General features: G+C 44.5%; 1 protein-coding gene across 11 annotated transcripts in view; it reads left to right on the forward strand.

Moving 5' to 3' along the window:
- The window catches only part of Orp8 (Oxysterol-binding protein-related protein 8), a 131,154-nt gene that overhangs the window by 80,594 nt on the left and 29,459 nt on the right, over nucleotides 1-21,101 (forward strand). For all 11 annotated transcript variants that reach the window (XM_075690286.1, XM_075690287.1, XM_075690289.1 and 8 more), the window contains 9 exons: nucleotides 2,530-2,652; nucleotides 4,953-5,295; nucleotides 6,535-6,716; nucleotides 8,726-8,910; nucleotides 11,688-11,868; nucleotides 14,637-14,733; nucleotides 15,940-16,136; nucleotides 17,785-17,910; nucleotides 20,192-20,292. In XM_075690286.1, coding sequence (XP_075546401.1) covers nucleotides 2,530-2,652; nucleotides 4,953-5,295; nucleotides 6,535-6,716; nucleotides 8,726-8,910; nucleotides 11,688-11,868; nucleotides 14,637-14,733; nucleotides 15,940-16,136; nucleotides 17,785-17,910; nucleotides 20,192-20,292 — 1,535 coding nt within the window. The remainder of the gene's footprint in view (nucleotides 1-2,529; nucleotides 2,653-4,952; nucleotides 5,296-6,534; nucleotides 6,717-8,725; nucleotides 8,911-11,687; nucleotides 11,869-14,636; nucleotides 14,734-15,939; nucleotides 16,137-17,784; nucleotides 17,911-20,191; nucleotides 20,293-21,101) is intronic.

The raw sequence follows: 21,101 nt of genomic DNA on the forward strand, positions 1-21,101 counted from the left end.
GACAACACAGTCGTGCAAACAATTGCAAGGGCATTTATTGCACCTTTTATACACCAATCCACAGCCAGCCGAATTATTGATAGAACATGCCGATGGGCGCACGATGGGTGCAAGGAGCCAGCGGGGGGTGGGGGTGTCATATACGTCTGAAGATACCCCTCTTTCCGCCAACTTGACTGGGCGCAAATGGCGAAGAATGCTCTGGTATCCAGCAGCCTGAGTTCATGTACCCGATGCATTGCGCCTCAGAACTGTCAGCTGCAGCTCTATCAACACCCCACGAAATAATTGCACAAATGTGTGGGCTAAACAGTTTAATTAGCAAAATGGTCGCTAAACTACTCGCCTTAGCGGAACGTTTCATGTGGGGAGCGCTTGTGCCGTGCGTTCATGCTGAGAGCAGGCATCGCTAAACATACAGTCAGGCGTTGTAAGGCGTTGAGGATCTTGGGTCCCTCTTCCGTTCAGAATGCGCAGCGAAGACAAACAAACTTCAGAGACAGCAGTGCAGAGTGCAGACCAACAGCAGTGCAAGCTTTCGCTGGCACGGGGTTCATAGCGGCCTTTTCTTTTTTTATGGTGACGGAAAGAATCGACGCGAAGCATGCTCTATTCTGTTCTTAATCTTGTGGTGGTACCGCAGCTAGGATAATCACGTTTGTCTAAATAAAAACAAGGCTTTATTGATCAGAATGAAGAGAACTTGGCACCTGCGCAGCAGGGAGGCAGGTGGCGTTTTCCATTTTTCTAATAGGGTGGGGAGATCAGCGTCACTGACACACAATTTAATTTTTGTTTTCGTTCAGGGCTGCCCACAGCCAAAATACTGTGCTCCATAGTACCTACGACTATTTTTGTGAAGTTGTTGTTGTGCAAGTTATGAATGTCGGGCTTCAATTTTGCAAACGCAATATTGCCGCTAAAATTGGTAATTAAAACTTTATAAAGATATCTTTTGTTACTTGTGACGTGAGCCACATTTTCCACTATGCCACATTTGTGTTGGCTGCCAAGCCTTACAGTCTGACAGAAGATGTGCACATGCACTTAACACAAGTTATCAGTGCAGCACCCTGTGTTATTTGGTGCAGAAAAAACAGCGTGTATACCTGCTGCATCCGCAATCTCTGGGAGAGAAAGCAAAGAAGAGGGGGACCCGGGGGACGTGCACGGTATCCCAGGTGGCTATACTGGTGCTGAAACCTGGAAATTGTTGATATCCTCGCCTTCCTCGACTACACCCGAGGGGGGCGGGGGGGGGGGGTGACAGAAGACCTATGGGCCCCGGGTGCCAGACGACCTAGCTTCGCAACTGCACGTGTGGACTTTACAAATGCACTGCTACGGGGCACAGCATGTAAAGGGGAAAGCACGAGAGAAGAGTCTGGCTGAAGCACACGGCTGATACGCATGGGCGTGCAATCTGTGACCACGCAGAGGGCTTTGAGGCACCGCCGCTAGATGGTGCAGCGTGCCTGAAGGGAAGAGCAAGACGGCTCTGTTGCAGTACACACCTCACACATCACGCATTTCGGTGTTGGCAGTGTAGTGTGTTGCTACGTTGCTTGATTGCTTGTCGCTTTAATGTCAAGATTCCTTGTGAGATGGGTTCTGTGAAAATTTTTTTCCTGTTACTCCTGTATCCTTATTGAGACATCTCGTACCTTAGTCATGCAAACTTGCTTACCATGGTTGTCCTGAATGTAAAGTCGTGCACTCCTGTGGCGATAAAAACAACCACTGTTTCACTTGTAGTTATCGTGGTTAACAGTATTATGATCCTACCTTTATGTTCACAGCAGGCAGCAGGCCTCTGTCAAAGATCTCCTCTTTCGCATTTCTTGCAGCAGCTGACTTCATCTTATGCCATGAATTCCTCGATTGTTTTTGCCTTGCCTTGGCAACTATTATTTTTTGCTAACTGACCACTAGTTATCTGCTCTTGCTGTCTGCAGTCTTCCGGTCCCTTAATGCTAAGCCTGTCATTTTCTGAATATCTTGGGAATAATTATGGTAGCTATGGAATTTTAGTAGATATTTTAAGGAAACTAATACATGCTTCCTCTGCTTTGTAAGGGCAATAAAATGGCAGCATAAAAGGAGTTAAACTTTTTTGTGGAACTCAGCACAACCACAGTAGAATGTAATGGATGTACAGCCTAACTGTGGTTGCATAATTAGCATAAAGGCCATTTACATCGTACCGGTGTCATGTGCTCACTCTTGGGGATTTTTGTTTCGCTGATACGTTTAAAAATTTTTTTCTAATGCATTTCTCTACTGTTCAAATAATTGGTGGCAGATGTTTTAGGCCTACATGCCCTGCGACTAGCGTTCCCATCAATAGGCCTCAGAAAGGTCAGCAATATAAATCCTAGGTGACCGTCGGGAATGTACATACGGCACAAGTACTACGCATTATACTTAGTGTCATTGTTAAGGTGGGGTTTGTTTTGAATGTCGTAGCTGTGACTTTCACTTGGCCGATATGTGTTGCTCAACAATTTTTCTTGTTATTTTGGCCTGCAGAGTAGCCAATGGGTCGGGACCGTCCTGCTGAATGCATGCGAGCTGATAGAGCGACCTTCCAAGAAGGATGGGTTCTGCTTCAAGATCTTTCATCCACTTGAGCAATCCATCTGGGCATCACGGGTATGTTGCTTGATTTGTATGTGAAACTTTCTAATTGCATTTGTCGAAGGCTGTAGTTTGTATGACTTTGTGCTTATTTTTATTATATTAGTCCCCTTCTTCTCCTTCTTATACTGCAAAAAGTGTATTTTTGAGCTTACTATATACAGTTGAACCCACTTATAACGATACTGGTTTTAACAATATATTGGTTATAACAATGAAAAGCTGCTGCATCGTCAAATTTTGTATGTTTTCTATGGGGAAATAACACACTTACTACCATGTCCCCATGCCTCATTATCGGTTATAACGATGAAGTCTGGCTGCTAGGTGTCCATGTAAAAAGGTAATGGAATGCAAAATCCTTGAAAAGAAAAATGTGAATTGCGAGCCGCTGCACGATCGCCTGCCACCCCAACTGCTGCCATGCACTTCTCTCCATGAGTGATGCACGCCAGCCTCGCGTGCATCTTTCCCACTGCCCTTCCACCCTCCAAACACAAATGGGCTGCGCCCATAGCTCTGCACTGCACCACCCTCTGAAACATGAATGGACTGTGCCAACTGCGCTGACAACGCTGCCAGCGCTGCTTCCAGATTGCTCGCTGGGCCCTCATTCTGCGCAATTATGCTAATGGATTAGGTTGCTCGTTCTTGGCTTTGTTCGTTGCATTGAAATCACTCATGGCCATGTAGTTTCTCAGCCTCGTTTGATTCACCGCCAAAACGGAAAATGTCTGATCTGCCCGCAGATCATCGGCAATGCACAATGTTGCCGGTGAAAAGAAAGTGCACTGCTATAGATTTGGACATGAAGTGCTTCTAACCGATGAGGCGATTGTTGCGAACGTGCTTGCATCGGATAGTAACAGTGATGTCCACGACGGCAGTGCTGACGTGGTAGGGTAGGCTGCCTCAGCATTGTCCTTGTGGGAGGTCCTGTAGATGATTCTGTCCCTCATGGGCTTGTATTCACAAGAGACCTTCCGCTTCACTACGTGGAGCACCTGGATGCGTTGGAGAAGGATGTCGGCAAGCTTCACATAAAGCAGGCAAGGCTGGCGGACATGCGGTTTTCTCGTGCAAGCCAATAGGAAGTATGCGACGAGATGCTTGTGACGATCTCGCTCCAGTGTTTCTTCTGTATTTCTCAAGCTGAGATGCTGCCGTGGCAATCTTCCTGCATTTTCTAAAAGGCGCCTTTTGGGGCCACCAAAGCGATGCCTCGACAAAGCTCGCACATCACTTGCCGCCTGTGGCATTCCTTTTCAGTTGTTGTAGCAGTGCCATTCTTGAAAGCTGACAGCTGCGGCTCATTAATAACACACAATTGGAGTGCACAGGAAGCAGAGTTAAACAGTTAAACAAGTCAACACAATCGGCAGCCTGATGTAGGAAGGTGGTCAGGAGGGGCAATGGCCTCCTCGCCATTATAGTTTTCTCGGAATAGCTAGGCTACTCCCCATTTTGATTCTTTTTCATGCAATCTGATTATAACAATTATTGGTTATAACAATGGAATTTTTATGGCACTTGAATTCTATAAGTGGGTTCGACTGTATACACATATTTTTTTGCTACGTTTTATGCGAGTAATTTGCAGGTGCTAATTTTTTTAAATAGCTGACATAAGGGCTCATTGAATAGTATCTGAGAAATGGCTTCCTAGCAACATATCTGCTACCAACGAAAATTAGGGGAGATCTGTGCAACATTTAGCAGCTGCACTTCATAGACTGTAAACAGCTGCCAGTGATGCTATAAATAAATTAAGATGCTTTACTTCTTCGACATAATTACGTTCTCATGTGCAGCTGTGCAACTGGGAGGGTGAGGTCAGTACTGCGCTACGTTTTTATTAGTCGCAGCCTCATAATGCCAAATGACAATGAGCTAGGGAAAGTATAAGAGAAATTAACTCTTGTTTTTAATTTAAATATTTAAATAATAAGGATAAGGGAAACGACAGTGGTTGTAAAGACTACCTGCCCCACGTGGGAGCCAGGCCCAGATATTTCATCTTCTGCACACGTAGAACACTGCTTGTGCAGTGCTTTACCATTGAGCTGCCATGGCGGTAGTCCTTCCATTAACTTTCGTCGGTCGTGCTGCATATTCTCTAGATAGGAGCGTTAGTCAGTGCCACTCATGGTAGTGGCAGCAGATGTGGCACATTCAGTTCAGTAAGTGAGGGCCTCCTCGCAGTTCATGTGACTGGGCACAATTGAAAGGGGACCAAGGGCTTCAAGGCCTGTTCGTAAAGTGGACAAGACCATTGCTAAGCACGACGGATGACACTGTCTACCGTAATACTGCAGGGTCCCCGAAATGAGGCAATAGGTGCCCTGGTGCAGCCTCTGCCAGTGAGCCACCTAATCTTCCGGGCACCCTCCGAGGCGGCAGGCAAATGCTGGATGGACGCTCTGGAGCTTTCGCTTCGCTGCTCCTCACTGCTGCTGCGTTCCATGACCTCTGGGCATCTGCGGAGCAACAGCGGTGGTGGAACCGGGCTGGGCAACACCCGTGACTCCACGTCATCAGTGGGAGGCATCGGTGGGGTGGAAGCTGAGCTCTCGCACATAGTGAGCACTCCGACCACTGCCACCTCGCAGCTGCGGCACTGGAACGAGAGTGACCTCGAGAACCACTTCAAGGACCAAGGTCTGTCGGGGATCACCATAGGTTCACCAGCATTCATGTTGTCCACATCTCTTCTCTTGAGTCTGTCTCTGCATGCCTTACTCCTTCTTTGCATTATGGATCCTTACGAACTAGCTCAACTTTCTGTCGTTCTAAGATCACCATAGTGCCAAGGACATTCATTTCTCACTAGGAAACAATATAAAGGTCTTCATTAATGAAAAGGGGTCAGTTCTGTGAGCATTTGCTTGAAATATTAATGTATGCATAGCCGCTGGTGAAAAGCATTTGGTGTAATTGAGTTAGGACATAGAGTTAGGACCTAGTTGTGATCTGTGCATCATAAATTATGTTGTCTGTGGGATTTGTGTAGGTGAGCTCCTTTCTGGAATTCAATACAGTTTAACCTGATTATAATGAAGTTGCATCCAACATGAAAATACCTTCATTATATATTATTACATTTAAGCATATATATTCATTACATGCTGAGATTGGTGAAAACGTTTTAGATTTACTTTGTTTATTGAACAGTTTATGTATCCGGGTTCATTATATCAATGCCCAAGTGCGTATGTATCGTTTGTCGCACCAAAAGCAAATAGCTTCTTCATGCAAGTCTGTCAGCAGCTATTTGCATGTGTGTGGCACACTTCTGCAGTACATTGATTTCTGGGATATTCCATTAACAGTGTGTTGTTTAGCTCTTCAACCATGCACCCAGTGCACATGCTTGCATAAGGCTTTGCGCCACTTATCGACAAATTCCATTGCCTGCTAAATGTATGAAGCGTACTGATGTAGAGGAAGAAAATTCATGGTCTCTCTGGTTTGCCAGATAATTTCACAAATACTCTGCGGTTGGAGCCTATCATGTGAAAAAACAAAAACCAATAAAAAACAGCTCTATTATCACAATCTCCATGGCAGCTGTACACATTGCTGCAGGTTTGTGTTTTGTGCCCCCATATAGTGCATAGTCCCTGTTTCACTTTTAGCGATGGCACTAGCTCTCTGCTGCTTTGCCTTGTTTTTCTTCACGTAGCATTACACTGTTAGCATGTTACCTTGGTTACAGCCGAAACTTTCCTTTTCTCCCCAAGTGTTGTTTCTGTAGTAGAAAATTACTTGCACTTCCCCGCTTAAACTATCCATAATGGTTCAATGTTATGGTTGTTGGGTGGGAACTTCACCCTTCGTTTGAGTGCATCTGCAACGTAACAATTTCTCGGCAAGCATAAATCGGCGTATGGTTCACAGACCTGGGTGACGATGCACCCACGGACGACCAGCGCGACGGCACCCAGAGCTTGCGTTCGAGCGACACCGACTCCGAGGAGGAAGAGCACCAACGGCTGACAGAGGACAGTGGAGAGGCGGAGGAAGTTGAGGAGGAACCAGAGACACCGTATCAGGAAGAGAGCAACGAGGAACTTGGAGAGGTGAGGGAGCTTGGGAACGATTATGGTACACCTCTGCTGTGTTGATTATATGGCATTTGATGCACGATGGAGCATTGACGTCAACCAGCACAACTGGAAGCTCTTCTTTGCTGATAGCCCAGGCCAAACTTTGGCAAAAGGGAAAAAGTGTCACCCGTCCAAGAGTAGTGGGATACTGTAAAGGAAAACCCATTCTGATTTCTTGGAAAGAAAGCTTTGCAGCTGAGGAAAAGTTCTTTCTGCTGCGGGGTTTGAAGCTGGATTCACATCTTTCTGGGGCTGTTGCTCTTCTATCGTAGCTAATGAGGGGGCTAGCAGATTGCTGAGTGAGGCTGAATTGACAAGTCAATGCACAGAGGCCCTGAATATGGCATATCAGGTTTGAGGAAATCCACAAGGTGGAATAAATTCCCGCACCAATTTGTCCCCAAACCAGGATGAATTTTTCTTTAACTGAAAAGATTTATTTCTAAGAAACTCGTACGTGTTTTTTTTTTTTTTTTTTGTGGCATTATGGCACTCTCGGATTGATAACAATTACTATTAGGATTAGCTTTTATGAAAACGACTGCATCTGGCAAATTTTCGCAGAACTGATTTGCCTTACTTTGGCATTCAGGTCACCACCTGTCAGGTTGAGTTCTGTGGTGCTTGAATAAAAGCGATGGTGTGTTCGAACGCAAAAAAACACAATGACCCAAGAAGACACACAGCTCACACATGTTAGTGCATCTTTTTGTGTCCTGGTGGTTCTGTGCCGTTACTTGCCTTTACACAATGAACCAACAGGCCCCCACCATAGCCCTGGTTGAATAGTAGATTTGAGACTGCCGGCGCGCGGTCGTAGCTTCAGAAGAACAAGAAGTGGTGTTGTCAAAATAACCAATGTGATTATGCCAGAATAATATGCTATCAGTGTGCACACGTTTACACATGTGCTCAAGATATTTATTAAACTGGCCTTAAAATGCAATTTTAATTTTTTTTTGCTAATAATGATCAGTTTTGTCGCATTAGTTTAAACAGGTACACGTTAATCTGTTTTGTATTTCTTTGCATATTCATTTGTTTGTTCTTGTATGACCACCCTTTCTTTATTCTCACATTTAGCATATTTCTTCTATATTTAGGATATGTTATGTAAATAACACTTCATGGTGGCAAGTAGTTCATAGGGCAGAGTCAACTGTTTCACCTTTTCCAAAAGAAACAATGAGCCGAACTCATCCAGTGCAGTTTTATATCTCAAGCAGCCTTCAAGACGATTTGAGCTTGGCTATTGCTCTGTGGTTGTAAACAACACCAGATGGTGTAAGGCGCCTGCTGGACAGTAAAGTTGTGAACATACTTTTTTTTTTTTTTTTTTGGTATTATGCCACCAGCCTTCTATTTCAAAAGGGCACGTTTCGTGGGATGATTGAACACTTCCAGTTGGGTTGAACAGAACAGAAAAGAAAAGAAAGCGAGGTGATATGGAGAGCCGAGACTTTTCGAGTGAGAATGATTTTGCAATACAGTGCATTGTGCTGAAACGTGTAAATAAGAAAAGCCAAATGTGCAATAAAACCCACCTGTGTGTAGTGAAGGCCTGTGTGTGTGTGTAGTTAATTTTTTGTTTTTTGTGTATTTTGTCTTTTTGACACAATCTTTTTGTTTTGCTTGGTCTTGCTTTATATTATCAACAGAATTGTTTTACGAAGGAAAAGATCTGTCTTTGCTGCAATTCCTTTTTTTTTATGTTCTTGAAGGGTTAACAGAAGGGATATCTCACCTAAAAATGGATTCTAGCTTACACAGGAAAAATATTATGCTAATGATGTTTGTTGCTCTAGATTTTGCGTTTTTCTTTTCATGCGAGAGTTGTGTAGCCTCTGACTTGATCGCCTTGATGTCTTCCTCTTCTCTACTAACATGTGTAAACATGTGATAAATAACTATAATTTTGATTGATTGACTTGCTGAGTGCTTGCAGAAAGACTGCAAATTCGCTTCCTTTGGCCAACGTGCAGGCGGGTGATGCAGGCCAGACAGAGGAGGTTGCGGAGGAAAATCGCAGCCTCATCTGGGCCCTGGTGAAGCAGGTTCGGCCAGGCATGGACCTGTCCAAAGTGGTGCTGCCCACCTTCATCCTTGAGCCACGGTCTTTCCTCGACAAGCTCGCCGACTACTACTACCATGCTGACATCCTGTCCAAGTGAGCACTGTCTCTGTGCTTGCAAATGTAAACAGTTCGAAGAGACAGATGTGAAGAAAGACGTACAACATAGTGCTGACCTGTTCAAAGGGACTTGTTGCTGGGTTAGTTGGTTCATGTCTGCAGACTTCAATAGGGACACCCTCTGAATTAAAGTGAAAGGAAGGCACGAGACAAGTGCCTGCCTTGTGTTTTCTTTTATGCATCTTCCGTCGATGCTGTTGGCTGCTCCAAGGCCTCCTACGGGATAGTCCGATAGATAGCACTGGCAAGCGTTCAGTCAGCCTGCGCATGCTGACGTCCCAAAGCTGAAAAGAAGCTGAAGCGGTATATTTAGACCCAAATTTAGGGATGTGGCCTTTACACATATATGTATGGTATTCCATTTAGATAATGTGAATTGGTCTTTTACTGCACATGTTTCTTTAAATGCGAAACATTTCTTTGCCTTGTCTGAGCCAAGGTCAAACGTGAGGCTGTTCAAAGTCAGAGTTTGTCACCGATATGCTCTCGCGCACCTCCGTGCGCCCGATTGCTCGAGGCTGCTATTGCCCAGCCAATAGCAGCTTCGCACACCTGCTTGCACAATGCTACTGGCTTTGCACCTCCTCTCTTGCTACACTCGCTCGTATGGGTGTGCCCCACAAATAGATGTGGCTCGGCTGCATTAGCTGGAGTATGTTGCGCATAGGCCTCTACTTGCAGATACAACAATGAGCCCTCAAAAGTATTAAGCAGAAGAAAAGTCTAACGGTACGAAGCCACTGCAAAGACGGCAGAGTTATGCGATGCATAGCGATGTGGCGAGGCAGGAGGTGAAGTGACAGGCTGACAGGATATGCGCGGTTGTGGAACGCGAGCAAGGAGAGAAGCGATGTGCGGCCAAGGAACGCCAGCACACCAAACAAATGGCTACTGAACAGGCTGCTTAGACCATGCTTTGCCCATTGGAGGACCGGCACTTGCGGCATGCAGATGCATACTTTCAGAAGCACTTTGTTGAAGACAGTTTGGTATGGCGTGTAGCATTTGCTACTGCCTCTGGTTCTGATCCAGAAGCAGTAGTCATTGGGGTATCGTGGCCTGCGCATGTTGCGGTCCTCGAGCGAGTGTTTACCTGCAAGGATGCGAGTTTGTTTGGGCTTTGCACCACCTGCAGGTGAGAAATGCTTTGCATTGACTCAGATAATCATCATGGATGGTTTCTGGCGTGTTTTTCTCATAGCTCTTGCGCCAAAGATTTTTTTGAGTTATTACTCTGTGTGTTTGTATTCCTTATCCTTAGCTTGTTGGCAGCTGCGACAGAGCAGTCCTTCAGTGATGGTAAAATGCTATTCGTGTAGCGCATGTTTTTGCTTTCTATGTACCTAGGTTACTAATAACTTGCTGCGTTCTGGTTATGCAATTCTAGAAGACTCCTGAGCATGTGAAGTTCCATGTTGCGCATGAGTCTTTCGCTTGGGTTTGTTCAATATAACTGTGGTGGGGTTTTCGAAGTTTGGATTTGCGGGAGTTATTCTCGATTCAGATAAACATAGGACTTTGCTGGGACTAACAGAGCAAATGGAATTACCTGTCAATTTGAATTAGAAGATTTCGAATTATTGTAATTTCCTTGTATTGGTATAAATTCAAATGCAAACAAGGCAAGAACAACTAGAAAGGGTTGTGTTTTCTGGTTTACCTGCATTTGCAACAATGGCTTAGAGGCCAACTGCAGTGAAATTTTGGACCACATAAAAAGCCTTGTTTTAGATAGTGTAGATATGGAGCAGGCCCTTTATGCAAAATTTTACGTCCTAAATAGGAGTAGATGTGGGATGAAAAGCTAACAAAAATTGACATTTTTGATACCGAAGGTGAACAAAACGCTGCCATTACAGCTTGCCATAAGTTACTGTTTAAAGCGAGTGCGACTCCTCGATATCACCTCCTATACTTATGCAGTGCCTGTGGCACGTGGAAAGCTCTTGAAGGTGACATGTTGGGACTTGGGTCATATCTGCTGATCGCCGGGTACAGGCGTTGTGTGCTTAGGTGCTATTTGAAGGCTATTTAAGAAAAATAGACACTTGCCAGCTTTGCAACTTTTCCAAGATCCAAGTGATGAGACATATAAGCTTTTGCATAGAATGAAGAGATTTTGCATCACCTAGCCGTAAACAAACTTCACTGTAAAACACAGCATCAAACAGCAAGCTTGGTATTGAATGTCGAAGCACCTAAGCCTAATGTTGCCACGATGACCACAGCTGCTACCTGATCGGCGAACGAGAGTGCTGATTCGATGCTGCGAGATACTCACGGTGGTGCCTGCAATTATTGCCATTTCGGACCTGCGGTCATGGAAGGAAGTCCAGGAATTCAGATGGTGAAGGATTTCAGTGTCCGAAATTGTAGGCATCCTCGTACATCGGCTCTGTGGGGTACATGGCGGGGCCGCCATGGACGTGCCCGAATTATCGGGCACGTCCGAAAAATTGGTCATTGCCATAAAATCGGTCAATGCCATACATATCCAAACAAGACAGTGATTCGTGAGAAGATGGAGAGTTGGGGTAATCAAGAGCCATCAAACAAGGAATGTTGTGAGAGCCATCATTTCATCAAGAGAACTTGTTTCTTGTTTGACAAATGCTGATCGACAGAGGCTGTGTATAAATTTCCACAGAAGGCCTCGAAGTTTTTGATGCGCCACACAGCAGGGCAGTTCCAGTGCCTGGTGCGAGGTTGCATGCAAGATGTATTGTCCAACTGCGTTGTTTGTTGCATGACAGGGCTGTTCAGGAAGACGACCCCTTGACACGGATGAAGCTGGTGGTGCAGTGGTACCTATCCGGTTTCTATAAGAAGCCCAAGGGCCTCAAGAAGCCCTACAACCCCATTCTTGGCGAGGTGTTTCGCTGCTGTTGGAAGCACCCAGAGACGGGGAGCCGAACCTTCTACATTGCTGAGCAGGTTTGTTTATTTGTTGTATGATTGATTGATTGATTGATTGATTGATTGATTGATTGATTGATTGATCGATTGATTTAATATCCCAAATCAATATGGATGTTGTGAAAAATGCTGTAGTGAAGAACTCTGGATTAATTTTGATTAACTAGGGTTCTTCAGCATCCACCTAAAACTTGTTACGTGGGCATATCACTAATCAATATAAACAGCCCTGCGCAATTCTTGGCACAATGTGGAACTCCTTAAGCTATTTTTCTCTTTATGTTCAGTTCAGCCTCTGTCACTGTTGCTGCCTACTAAAACATTATTACTTGGTGGCAATGCGTTTTGGTTTGCATTGAAGTAACACGTTTATTTGCTTTCAAGTTTCTAAAACTCATATACTTGCTTCTGTGCAGGAATTGATGATGATGATGTGTGTGTGTGTCTGCCAGCAGTGTGCAAGAAAACTTCAGTTGCACTGTATTTGGCACATTTGGATAATCAACTTTTGTCTGAAACAGTTGTCTTGAACTTTTGTCTTAATCCATGCCCAGTAGCCCAATATGGTTATCAGTTGGTAAATGCTACGTAGTCATGTTTAGAGTTATCTTGTAACAGTGGGACTGCCCTAGAGACTCTCGGGAGGAGCTGTTGGCTATGTGTGTAGATAAGATCTCATTATGTTCATCAATGGTAATGGAGCCGTTACTCTTGTTTCTGAGCTTTTGCCCATTTATGACTAGCTGGCTAGCGCATTAATTCAGGCTAACTCCTCAGCTCTTCATTCATAACAGCATGAACACGTCTCACTCAATCACTGCAGAAACTCTTTAAACAATGGAGTGAGGAAGTGCGGTAGTAGGAGCGAGGGAATTGACCTTTGTGCGGCCTCTCGCTTCGACGCAAACTAAGCGACAAAAACACATCATGGTGTGCTGTGATCTGCGGCGTAGACTCTTGTCTCCACCGTAGATCGCTTTCAAGATAGGGGCCGCACGACCGCGCCGTACGTAGCAGCTGCCAGTATAGTAGGCCTCTCCTGTTTGTGCCAGTCCCACACACAAGTTTCGGGAACTCCAAACGCCCGTGATGTGACCCGATTTCCGTCCGTCTCCGTACAAGGGATCGCTTTCCTTTTAGTTGCAGCATCGTGATGAACTCCGCATGTCTTTACAGTCGGCACTTCCATGCTGATATAGCGAATGCAAAAAATGGGAAGATGGACGGTGCACTAACTTAAGCCAAAATAAGCATTGCCTAAGCACACGTACTGTAGCACGTGGAGAAAGCCACGGCAGCTAGGCTCAAAGCGCGTACGAGGTGCCATTTTGAAATACCGATGGCGATGTGGTAACGCAAATTTAGGGTTGTACTCCATTATGATGCGCACGCAATCTTTGGCCCCATTTTATTGGAAAAAAAGTGCGGGTAAGATTCGAGTAAATACGATATGTACTTGTTACCATTATTTGATAAAATTTAAGGGGGTCACAATTATAAGGTGAGGGTGTAGCTTTGGGACCACCCCCCCTCTAGAAAAATAAAAGCTCAGGTATGCACATAAATTAAAGTGATAAAGAGTAGCCAGTGGATTATTCACTCTTGGCAGAGATTGCCTGAAATACTGAATTACCGATTGGTACACAGCAAAAAGGCAAAGTGGCAAACAAGAAATGGGGGAAGGGAGCTTCAACCTGTGGAGGAGGGTACAGTGTAGGGTTCCCTGAAAGTTAACAGAATTGCATTGGCGAGAACTTTTCCTCAAGGTGTGATGTTGTGGTAGCGTGCGCTGCAGCGCTGTGAAGCCACACAGCAAGGCAAAACTCGCACTGCGGTGAAGCCACTCGTCAAAGTGAAATTCACATATAATTCGCACTCTGTCTTTAATGTTAAATTTAAAAAATTCTGGGTGAAGGTTACACGTGCAAAATATGGTACTGCCTCATGTGCCAGAATAATTGGTACAATTTGTGCTGACATTCAAAATATTGATTGCTGACAGAGCCTGGCGCACCGCCAGAAACGCCATCAGTCGGGGACGTGTTTGGCATGTGAAATTGAAACTATCTGATCTACCGCTTTCTCGTGGCCCCTAGGGCCCCACACCTCCTCTGTGTAAGTGCACCGGCTCGGCTCGGCTCGGCTTGTGGCTTCCAAGATAGCACTGATGCAGTCTCGGAGTTCGTGTCTAGCTGTCCCAGCCACCACCGTGCACCGCACTGAAAGAGAAGTGGAGGCACTCGTTTTTTGCACTTTGTTGCACAAGAAGCACCACCTGTATGTGGGATGGCGCAGTTAGGCGTGGCAACTTCGAGATCTTGGAGTGTGAGCCAGTGTGCCTAGCTTTGCCAGCTATGCACCGAAGTGAGAGAAAGGTGCTGTAAGAGAGAAGTGCTGCTTGTGCACGTCCACCATACATGTGCGTGGCTGCGAGCGGCGGTGAGTAAAACCAGTGTTGCTCGATGGCATATGCAATGCAGGAATGTTTAACGCTGGTGAACGGTGCACGGTGGTGAAGAACGGTGCACCACGGTAGACATTTTTTTCCTTTGAAACAAATCTAGTTCGTTATATCTATTGGCTGAACAATTTTGCTTCGTTAAAACAAGGGGTTAAATATGTGAATGTCTATGGGGATTTCCAGGGGCATTGCACTTTACTTCATTATGAGCCATTTATTTATAACGAGGCTCGAGGGCATTCCTAATTCAGTGATGTGTAAGCAGTGAACGCAAATAGAATATTCATACAGTGAGCTAATGGCGGCGTTTATCTCCTAAATCCAGGTCTCTCATCACCCACCAATTTCTTCTTTCTACGTGAGCAACCGACCAGATGGCTTCTGCATCAGTGGAACAATTTTGGCAAAGTCAAAGTTCTATGGTGAGCCCTTAACCTGACCTTGTTTTCCTGTTTTCATAGGTGAAAATTGCATTTCAGAGGCACATCTCTTGTTAAGTCCAAGAAAGAAAAAAAAAGAAGGCTTTAGTAATTTTTTTATCTAATATGCTGTCATGGTTACAATTAACCCCTGCATGTCAACAGAAAGTTAAAGAAACTAATCTTACAAAGATTTAAAGTTTAAGACCTCACAGTCTTAGATTATGGTGTTCTTCAATTTGCGAAAAATGAAGTTAACTGAAAGGTACAGGAAATATTCACAATGTTGCACTGATACCATAAGGAAAATTTTAAAGAAAATCTAGAATTTGCAGAATGTTTTTGTCTTGATTGCCTATGGTCTATGAAAGTTTCCATGTTCTAGCTCACGAGGTATGTGACTTTAAAGAAAAGTTTTCTGCCTAGTGGGAACAGCCTCTTTCATGTAAGTACCGCAAATATGGGGCAAAATGTCAAACTCTGCTGGGCTGGTGGCAGCAGATCTCTGCCATGTGCTGCAGACATACTGAACGAAAGAGATGTAATACTCTCAGCATATCTATAACATACGAGTTTGCACAAAAAGTCGGTCAATCGTTAACAGGCAGAATATGAAATTTGCAACCAAGCAGCCAATGATTGTCTCAGGCTGGTCTTTTGAGTCTCCATCATGCGAATTATGGTCTCATCTTTTGACATTGTCCTCATACTCACTGCTGCTAGTAGAATCCAAATAATCATTTGAGGAAGCAGGAGAATCGAGAGTGATGCCATTCGCATGAGAGCTGAGGTACTAGAGTGTATGCCACCATTGCGATCACTAGGAGCATTCTTTAGCGTTTGTTAAAGGTCACCTCCGCATGAAAAAAAAAAAAGGAAACAATACTCGGAAAGTGGAGTTGAAGGTGAAAAGTGGAAGTGGAGTAGATGATGCAGCAAGTTGGTACGAGTTCTGGGAGCCTTAAATTTGGGTGCGGTGCTTGTAGGTCACTCGCGACCCACGTTGACCCATGTTCGATGACTATGTTGAGGGATGAATTCAAATGCACTGAAAAGCCTCCAGCCAAAAATATTTTGTTTTTCTTTAATTACATAAAATGTCAGAATTGTGGAAGTTTTAGTCATCACACATTGACGGCATGGCAGGTTACGACTTTCTGAACAATTTTGCATTGATTGCAATTGATAGGTTGCGGTACCTTCCTGCAGGCAACTCACTATCGGCAATTCTGGAAGGCACAGCGCAGTTGTCCTTTTTGACGAGGGGCGAGACGTACACAATCACCATGCCGTACGCTCACTGCAAGGGCATCCTCATGGGCACCCTTACCATGGAGCTCGGGGGCAAGGTGAACATCGTATCGGAGAAGACGGGCTACCGCACCGAACTCGAGTTCAAACTCAAGGTGAGTTGAGCTGTTCAAGTGGTGGATAAATTTTTGCTCATATCTACTGCTGTCAGAGTGCTTGAGGCCCACGATTGCAATGCATGGCCCTGAAGGCACATGTGCGCTGCACAAGCAAATGCAGCCTTGCTGGCATGGATGGAAGTAGCGGATTGGTTGTTGCACTGTGCGAACCTTCCATATTTCTAAAGGATCCTTGACTCAAAGCTGTTCCTCCATTCCAGTGCGTTGAGCACAGTGTCACTGCTCGATTGAACCAAGAATTGCCGTGGTGTGTCAATGAAGCACAGTGGCCATTGCTGTTAAAGGGGCGGTGCTGCCGTCAACTTTCTTGAGCCGAGGTGGAGGAACATTCTAGAATAAGGGGGCGTAACACTCGATCGTGTTGCTTATTCCTAAATGTTTAACATTCTGGGTCGTCATTCTGCTTTGGCTCGTAGTGCTGAAATACGGTACCTACGTAATTTACCTTGACAAGGAACAGAGAAAATCAAATAGTGGACATCTTAAGTTTGTTTGCCGTGCTACTTAAAAGAGGTATGGCGTGACCACAAAATGCTGAAGTGTGATTAAATTAAAAAGTGATTAAATTATGGAGTTTTACATGTCAAAACCACAATCTGGTTATGGGGCACGCCATAGTGGGGGACTCCAGATTAATTTTGACCACCTGGGGTTCTTTAACATGCACCTAAGTCTAAGTACATGGGTGTTTTTGCATTTCGCCGCCATGGAAATGCGGCTGCTATGGCCAGGATTTGGTCCTGTGATGGTGCTTAGCAGCGCGACACCAAAGAGCCACTAAGCAACCGCGGCTGGTGCAGAAGTGTGATGCGGTGTACTACAGGAAGGCACACGTGAAGTAGTATTCATACAGAGAAAGCCTCCTAAGACCCTTGACTATGCTGACAAGTGTTACAAGTGTTACAGGTGTGACGTTGATCACTGTAAAGCATGTGAAAATATGTTTGTAGTTCCTGGTTTGAGCAGGAAATGTCAAGCTAACATTGTTTAACATTTCACTGGGCGTTGATTAAGGCTGGTGGCATCCGTCGGCATCGTCTCGTGTAATGCTGAGGTGCAATGCCTTCAGTGCCACGGGTAGCGCTCCTCATCGAGCCAGCATGGTGACACGCCTGGTGGCTGCCAGGGCGCTGTTCCGTCTGCCCAGCAGGAGTTGCCTTGTGTGCAGCGTCGTGCCAACATAACGCACACAAACATAATTAGAGTACCATCCGAGAAGTTGAATTGTAACACTAAACCTTGCGATCGCCGTCACTTCGTCACCCTTCGGGTGAAACAGCCAACTTCTTTTTTTGTACAGCGCCCGTGTTTTCTTATTCTTTCATTCTGTTCCCTTTGCACCATTTCTTTACAACAGTGTTAACCTGCCAACTTTCCAAACCTGCCGTTTTGACTCATTGTTGCTCTTTAGTGTTCCTCAAGCATTTGACGATACACAGCACTGTAGAAGATGAAACAGCACTCTCTGTCGTAATTTGTTGTCGGTCTTTTTTTTTTTCCATTTCTTTTTCCTTCCTTTTTTTTTTTTTTCTTTTCTTCTTCGTGCGGTACAGTTGCCCTACTGGTTGCTTACATGGGTGATGCCGTGTTCGGTTCTCCCTCTTGTTTGCATCCCTCTTTGCAGCCATTCCTAGGTGGGCCTGAGTTGTGCAACTTGGTGACGGGGAAGTTGAAGCTAGGCAAGGAGACCTTGTTTCTCATCCAGGGTCATTGGGATGGGCAGATTTTCCTGCGAGACAAGAGGACGCAGGTGAGATGCCATCTTCTCTGTCTCTGCTTGTCATGGTGCAACACATACTCTTTAGGCATGGACAGCACGCAATGCAGGAAAGGCTGATAATGTCCCTTATTCCAAAATGGTGCTTGAGATGACTCTCCAATCATGGGCCTCTAATCTAAGATGTGGCAATGCTTTCCTATGGGAAACGTCTGCTGCTCTTTCATTGTTTTTTGCATGCTCTTGTTTTGTGCAGCGAATAAAATTATGTAACTGTCATACCTTCATCATCTGCACATGGCTTTGTGCAAAGTCACAGAAAGAACACTTTCTTTATCCTTTTTTTTTTTAAGGAGCTATTTAAGTCATTTTTAAGTCGCACTACTCAAACTTATCTCACGAATACCCGTTAGCACCCTGCCACTAATAAGGCAGAATCATTCATGCCTGCCCTATGCGAAAAAAGTGAGCGGACTAACTACACTGGTTGCTATGGCGATGAGACCATTTCCTTTTGTTCTACTCGTTGCTGGTATGTTGCACCATTGTTTCACTGGATGACACTGTGATCACCATTCTTAGCATCGCTGTGACTGTGCATGGCTGTTAGCGTGGCTGAGTGTATGCGCAACCTGTACACCCTATTTTAGAAGTAATCTGCCACATGTACACAGAGTGGGTGTGCCAAGATGGCATAGCACCATGTGTGCTGCCTTGCCCACGCATTTGGCACTGAAGATTGCATAATCTCGTGTTACGTAGAGGTGTTGAAGCTAGAAGCAGAAGAAGCATTCACCCCCTATTGATGGCCCTTTTTGTGACAGTCATCCCACTATCGTCCCACACTAACGGCCGTGGGGACAGAGCAGATGTGAAAACGTGGCTGGCTTTGATTCGTACCGCCGATGTGAAAATATCGTTGATGGAGCATGAAACCATACCTTTTGTTGCTGACTCTCAAATTCATCAAAATGAATTTTTTCTCATTCAAGTTTGCTTATTACGATTGCCTGATAATTTGGAAACATTTGCAGCCTCTTCTGTGTAAAAAAAAGTCATTGGCGGCTGTACTTATTTGCATAATAGGTCGAATTTCGATATAGCGCAGTTACGATGTAAAGAAGCAAATTGCCAATATTACGAACTTCATTATATAGAGGTTTAACTGCGTATCTTTTACCGGGCTCCTCGGTCAAGTCAGCTGTATCCCTTAATTATGTCTTGTCCTTGTGCTAAAATTTCCCAAAATTTGAGGAGTCATTTTTATTTCTTACACAATTTCTGAGGTAATCATTAATGGGATCTTTCCACATTGTGATTGTGTCAGCCTTGTTTGCTAACCTGCTTATTTTCAATCTTCATTGCATTCTTTTCAATGTACCATTGGTTCAAATTCAAATGTGGACAAGTTGGAAAGAGCTAGTATGTGTTGTTGTGCTTTCAAGTTGACTTGCATTTGTAACGATGCCTTAATTCAAGCTTTAGAGCATACTTAAGTGAATGGATGTATTTATAAATTTGAGGTAGTTTGCAAGTTTGAACATTGTTTGTGAATTTTTGCCTTAAAAGTAGGTAAGAGCCAGCTGTTGTAATTACTGTTACTTTTAGAATGTTCAAGTTCAGGAATAAACTAGATGTGTAAGCACTGTAATCAGACCAGCAACTGCTTTAGATTGCATCTTCATTTTTGCATTGAGGTTGTTTCATTCATCATTTTCGTAAGGAATATTTTGGCCAGCAAGAATGATAGAATTCCATTTCTATGAGTCTCTTTGATACTATGAGCACATTTTACCATTCTCCCTTCAAGTTCACAATAGCGGGAGTGTATTCATTGTAGTCTAATCAGAGTATTTATTTTCTCGTACCCATTAGCACTGCCAAGTCATTGAAAGATGATAATGTGAGGTGTGTGGTATGCCACTACCTGGAGTGACGTCATTGCCAGTGACGGGATGAACCATGTCTTTAACCCTCAGCCTGCTGTATTGCTTATGCTCAGGTTGTGTGGGGCTACGACTGTCATTAGTACCTCCTTACTACTTCATGCTTCCAAACGTTTTGGTTCCTTTGTATTCACGATTATCATAAGGTATGTAGCTGACATACCTTAATTTTTTCTTTTTTGATGCTGTGTTGCCTAGTTGCAACAGTAATAGGATGCGAACTTGAGCTTGTTGTTATGGCTTTTTACTTGTGTACTATACTGTGTACTTTCTCGTCACATTTTTTTTTTGTGTGCTGTTTTCCCACCATGAAATGGCAACAGCACTTCTGAATGTCTTCCTTTGCTTTTGTGTTGTCCTAATTGCAGGAGGAGCAGGTGCTGTGGCACCCAACCCAGGAAGTGAAGTCGAAACGGCTAAAACGATCCACAGTGCCCTTGGAGATTCAGCAAGATTATGAATCCGAAAGGTGGGGCCAGTGTTTGTGATAGTGGAGTTTGAGTCGCACCTTGAGTGATGTTTTTCCAGCTGAGTACGTTGTTTCAACTAAGAAGCTAGCAAAGAAGCTAACGAATGTGCAACAAGTGATAGAACAGGAAGTGATAGGTTTCTTAATGGTGTTTTAAAGAACAGCAGTTTGGATAATAAAGCAAATGGGTGTAACTAATATCTTAGTTGAGATTAAGGAAAAGGACTTCTTTTTTTATTCTTTAGAGGGCTGCCTATGGCATAGTAAAGAAAAAAAATAATTATGCGATGCAACCCTGCAACATGCAGGAAGTCCGGTAAGGCTTGTAATTATGGTTATCTTGACTTCATTTGGTAAAGTCGGTGTGCCAGTCACTGTGGAGGCCAGAACATCTTAGCAAAGGCTCCTGGGTGCATCGTGTACCTGGGCAAGTCCACAACAGGTAGTACCGTAATTATTCGAATCTAACGTGCCCCTTTCTGATAAAACGGGTCCAAGAATTGCATGCGTGTTAGCATTGAGTACGACCCGAAATCCATGTTACCATATCGCCATCGGCATTCGAAAAATGGCCGCCTCGTACGTGCTTCTAGCCTAGCTGCCGTAGCTTCCTCCATGTGTATACCTCCATGTTGTACAAGTAACCAGGTGATGGTGTAACCTAGTCTACCGCCTGTCTTTCCATTTTCTGCGTTTATTCAATCAGCATGGAAGTGCCAACTGCGAAGACATGCCGAGTCCACCATGATGCCACATTTAAAAGGAAAGTTATCACGTGCGCAGATACAGACGGAAATCGGGCCGCATCA

The sequence above is a fragment of the Dermacentor variabilis genome, chromosome 4, assembly GCF_050947875.1.
Source record: "Dermacentor variabilis isolate Ectoservices chromosome 4, ASM5094787v1, whole genome shotgun sequence".
Lineage (NCBI taxonomy): Eukaryota > Metazoa > Arthropoda > Arachnida > Ixodida > Ixodidae > Dermacentor > Dermacentor variabilis.